The 4,572-nt window shown below is 38.8% G+C and overlaps 1 protein-coding gene across 4 annotated transcripts in view; it reads right to left on the reverse strand.

The window, feature by feature from the left end:
* Rad17 (RAD17 checkpoint clamp loader component) overlaps positions 1-4,572 on the reverse strand; it is a 31,756-nt gene that overhangs the window by 18,968 nt on the left and 8,216 nt on the right. For all 4 annotated transcript variants that reach the window (XM_031360470.1, XM_031360469.1, XM_031360472.1 and 1 more), the window contains one exon: positions 760-916. In XM_031360470.1, coding sequence (XP_031216330.1) covers positions 760-916 — 157 coding nt within the window. The remainder of the gene's footprint in view (positions 1-759; positions 917-4,572) is intronic.

Consider the following 4,572-nt stretch of genomic DNA (forward strand, 5'->3'; position numbering starts at 1 on the left):
GGGGGGGGGGGGGGGGGGTGGTTGTTAATATTTGAGAAAGGGTCTTACTATGTAGCTGCTCTGAACTACCTAGATTAGTCTGGCCTGGAACTCAGAGACCTGTCTCGTAAGTGCTGGGATAAAGTTATGCCACCATATTCTGAAGTGATTTTATTCCAATAAGTATTTAATGGTGCAAGCTACTTTATTGAGAGTTAAGGCTTGATTTACACTGAAACTTAAGACCTTATAGTGTAAAACGCCCATAAATAATGAAAACCTGAGGTCCTGTTAATCTAGTGTGGTGCCACGGGCCTATAATCCTGGTAACTGGGAGGTGGGAACAGAAGGATCACAAGTTTGGGACAACACTAGGTACAATAAGACTCAAAACAGCAAATACTGGGCAGATGAGATGGCTCAGAGGGTATTATCCCCAGAACCTACAGTGGAAGGAGAGAACTGACTTTCACATGTAAGCCATGGCATGTACACGTTGTATATATACATGTGTACATACATACAGACAGACATATAATCAGTCAACCAATAAATAAATAAAAAAAAAACAAATAAAAAGAAAAATCAGCTATCTTTAAAAAAAAAAAAGAGTTCAAATTTAACTTTCTAAGAACCCCATTCTCTTTTCTATCTGGATGCTTTGCCCTTTCTTATCAAACTGACAAGTACAGGAGAAAATGTGTTCTCATCACATGACCTGGAAGTGTCATTAAATAAAGCTTCCCGTGTATCCTTCAGCATCTTCAAAGCAAACCTTACCTAAATTAAGTAACTCCTTGTAATCGTCTTTTTGGAAGTCTGGTAAAATGGGATTAACCCATTCTTGTACTTGAATCCCAAGCTCCTTTGACAGTATTTTTATAGTAGTTGTTTTTCCACATCCCGGAGGACCTGTTATTAATAAAATAGACCCACCCTAAAACCAAATAAAAATATTAATTAAAAACAATTACTAGAATGCTATACAATTTTCAAATTTTTCTTAGTACTTATTATTTCTACAAAGGTCTAATAAATATCTTATATAAATAAATTTCAAAACTAAACTTTACCAGAAAGTGGGAGAGGGCGGGGTGGCAGGCATGGGGAAGGGGGAGGCAACAGGGGTTTGGTTTTGTTGTTTTTGTTTGTTTCTTTGTTTTTTGGAGGGGAAACTGGGAATGGAGAAATTCGCATGTAAATAAAATATCTAAAAAAAAAACTAAACTTTATAAGATTTGAGGATTGTTTTCTTCTGAAAATTCCTCAAGTCCTATATTATATATTTCTCAAAGACAACTTAATAACTAAGTTAAAACAACTAAACTTTAGCTAAACAGAAGGTACAGGTTTTGAAACAAAAATCTTAGAAGTTATTTCAATTCATAAAATTCAACTGTAGGAGCTGGAGCTATGGCTCCATCAGAAAACTGTATGCTGTATAAGCATGACCCTAGGCTAGATTCCTGGCCCTCATGGGCTGGGGCTGGTGTGAAGCTTACTGGCAGGATGCCTGGTCAGACTGAACACCCTGGTTTTACTCCTCTCCTCATTCAAAATCCCACAACAAAGCAGAACAAGATGAGATGATGGGATGACAAAAATATTCTGACAGGAGTCTTGCAGAAATGTACTCCTGGGGCTGGAGAGATGATGGCTCAGTGGTTAAGAGCACTGACTGCTCTTCCAGGGGTCTTGAGTTCAATTCCCAGCAACCACATGGTGGCTCACAACCATCTGTCATGGGGTCTGGTAGCCTCTTCTGGTGTGTCTGAAGAGAGCAATGGTGCACTCACATACATAAAATAAATAAATCTTTTAAAAATGTACTTCTGTATTTTTAATAGGGCAATAGGTGATGTTTTCTAACTGAGCAACTTTACAAAGTATAGCTAGCATGAATAATGAGAAATGATTATACTTTCAAACAGATCAATTAAAAAGGAAGCTCAAGTGTGGGATACATGTTTTTCTCATGAAATATAGTTGGTGTCTATTTTCTAAAACAATAAGCAGAAAAACATCCTAAAATTTTTGTTTCCAGTAAAAAAAAACAGTTAAGTTAATTTCTCACCAGAATCTCAAAGCTGAACATTAACTACTTCATAATCTAATTGTAACACAGCTTTACCTTTTATCCTCCCTTTGGTTTGGTTGAGACATGGTCTCACTGCAGTCCTGGCTGGCCTCAAACAGAGACCTGGGATTAAAGGCCTGTGCCATCATGCCTGGTTGCTTTACCATATTTTCCATATTTTGAAATAAAGATAGCATGAAAAATTAAAATCTAGTCAGTTGGTGGTGGCACCCACCTTTAATACCAACACTCAAGAGGCAGAGGCAAGATCTCTGTGTCCAAGGCCAGTCTGGTCTACAGAGTGAGTTCTAAGACAGCCAGGGCTGCACAGAGAAACCCTGCCTCAACTCCCCACCCCTCAAAAAAAAAAAAAAGGAAATTCCCACAAAGAAGGAAAAATTAGAATCAGAAATTTGGGGATAATTATAAATAAATTTTTTGCCGGGCGGTGGTGGCACATGCCTATAATCCCAGCACTTGGGAGGCAGAGACAGGCGGATTTCTGAGTTTGAGGTCGCCCGGTCTACAGAGTGAGTTCCAGGACAGCCAGGGCTACAGAGAAACCCTGTCTCAAAAAAACAAAATAAATAAATAAATAAATAAATAAATTTTTTTCTCCAAGATTTTAAGTGTCACATGTCTATATGCCCACAAAGGACAGAAGAAGGCACTAGATCCCCTGGAACTGGAGTTAGAGGCAGTTTGTGAAGTGGTTGATTTGAGGGCTGGCAACCAAGCTTGAGTCTTCTGAAAGAGTAACAAGTGCAATTAAACACTAAGCAATCTCTCTTCAGGCCCTTGTCAAAATTTTAAGGTAATTTAAGTTTAATTATAATAAATCTGGAAATTATCAAGTGGTTTTTGTTTTTGTTTTTCAAAACAAAAGGCAAGCAACCAGTTACCAGGGAATGAATATAGGAAAAAACATTGGAGCATGGGAGGAAGTCAAGAGGACAGATAAAACAGATGCACAGGAAGTAAGAAAAGAGGGACATTCAGTTTGAGGGTTTCTGAGACAGCCTGGAGAGCTTCCTTTTCCTTTTGGGATGTTAGCTGAGGAGGAAGGTCAGGTGGTTCCTTTCTCTGACTCTCTGAGCTAGCAGGCTTTCACCCCAGCATCTGACTGCGTATTCGTTAAATTGAACAACTGAGATTCTGTTAAAAACATCAGATCACTGGGAACCTGAGCATTCAAATGCTACCACAGCATCTTCCCAAAGTTTATGTGAAAGCTCAAAGAGGAAGGTAGTCTATAATGAATGTTAGACTATTTTTTTCCCTACTGCAGTGACCAAAGTCGATATCAAACACAGCAGGAGAAGCTTGGTGCTAGGCTCATGGCTGCAGAACAGCACTCAGGAGTCTGATGTACTGAGATTCATGAGCCTAGGAATTCAAACCTCACCTGGGGAGTACAGTGAAATCCCAACTTCAACACTAACAAAGCTCTGAGGAAGTAGCTCAGTGGTAGAGTACCTGCCTGGCTGATTAAGACAGAGACTGATCCTAGCATGGCAAAGAAAAAACAAAAAGCAAACAAAAAAGCAGAACCATTTACTTTCTGATACAACATAATACAAAATATCCATGATGGCACAGACTCATAATGAAATGTTCTGAATCTAATCAAGCCTATACACCTAGCTACTCAGGAGACCGAAGTGCGAGGTTTGATTCTAAGCCTGGGTAATAGAGTGAGATCATCTCTTAAAGAGGGAACAAAAAGTTTTGGAAAATACAAATGCAGGACACACAGAGAGAAAACAAGAGAAAACAAGCCAACATACATAAATCCAAGTATGAGACTCATGCTGTCAACAGGCCTGGTCTCTTCAATTAAGTCAATGTCTTATACTGAGAGAAAAACTAAAAGATATAAATTGTTACAAGATTAAGAAAAGGAAACAAAGACTAAGGGACAGAGCAATCAAATGCAATGTCTGGATCTTATTTAGGTTCTAGCTGTAACAAAATGTTGCAGAAAGCATTTTGAGGACAGGTAGCATTGCACACTGTTATTTTTAAAAAGGAGAATATGGTATATATAATACATTAGGAATAGAAGTTTAAAGTGAGGCCCAGAGCACTCAAAAGCAAAACAAAACAAAAAAGGCTACAGTGAAGTATGATATACAATCTCAAGTCTGGCTAAAATGTCAGGGTTTTTGTTGTTTCAAGACGGGGTTTCAACTATGTTAGTCATGGCTGGCCTTGAACTCAAGAGATTCACCTTGACTCTGACTCCTGAGTACTGGCATTAAAGGTGTGCACTAACACACCTGGCTGAAATGTCAGGACTTTGTTTTGTTTCACAAATGTTATAGCATATATCAACACTTTCTTCTCCTTTTTTTGAGACAGGGTTTCTCTGTGTAGCCTTGACTGTCCTGGAACTTACTCTGTAGACCAGGCTGGGCTTGAACTCATAGGGATTCTCCTGACTCTGCCTCATGACTGCTGAGATTAAAGATGTGTGCCACCACACCGCACAGAGTAAGTTTTAATTTAATATAAAG

The sequence above is a fragment of the Mastomys coucha genome, unplaced genomic scaffold, assembly GCF_008632895.1.
Source record: "Mastomys coucha isolate ucsf_1 unplaced genomic scaffold, UCSF_Mcou_1 pScaffold8, whole genome shotgun sequence".
In the NCBI taxonomy this organism is placed as follows: Eukaryota; Metazoa; Chordata; class Mammalia; order Rodentia; family Muridae; genus Mastomys; species Mastomys coucha.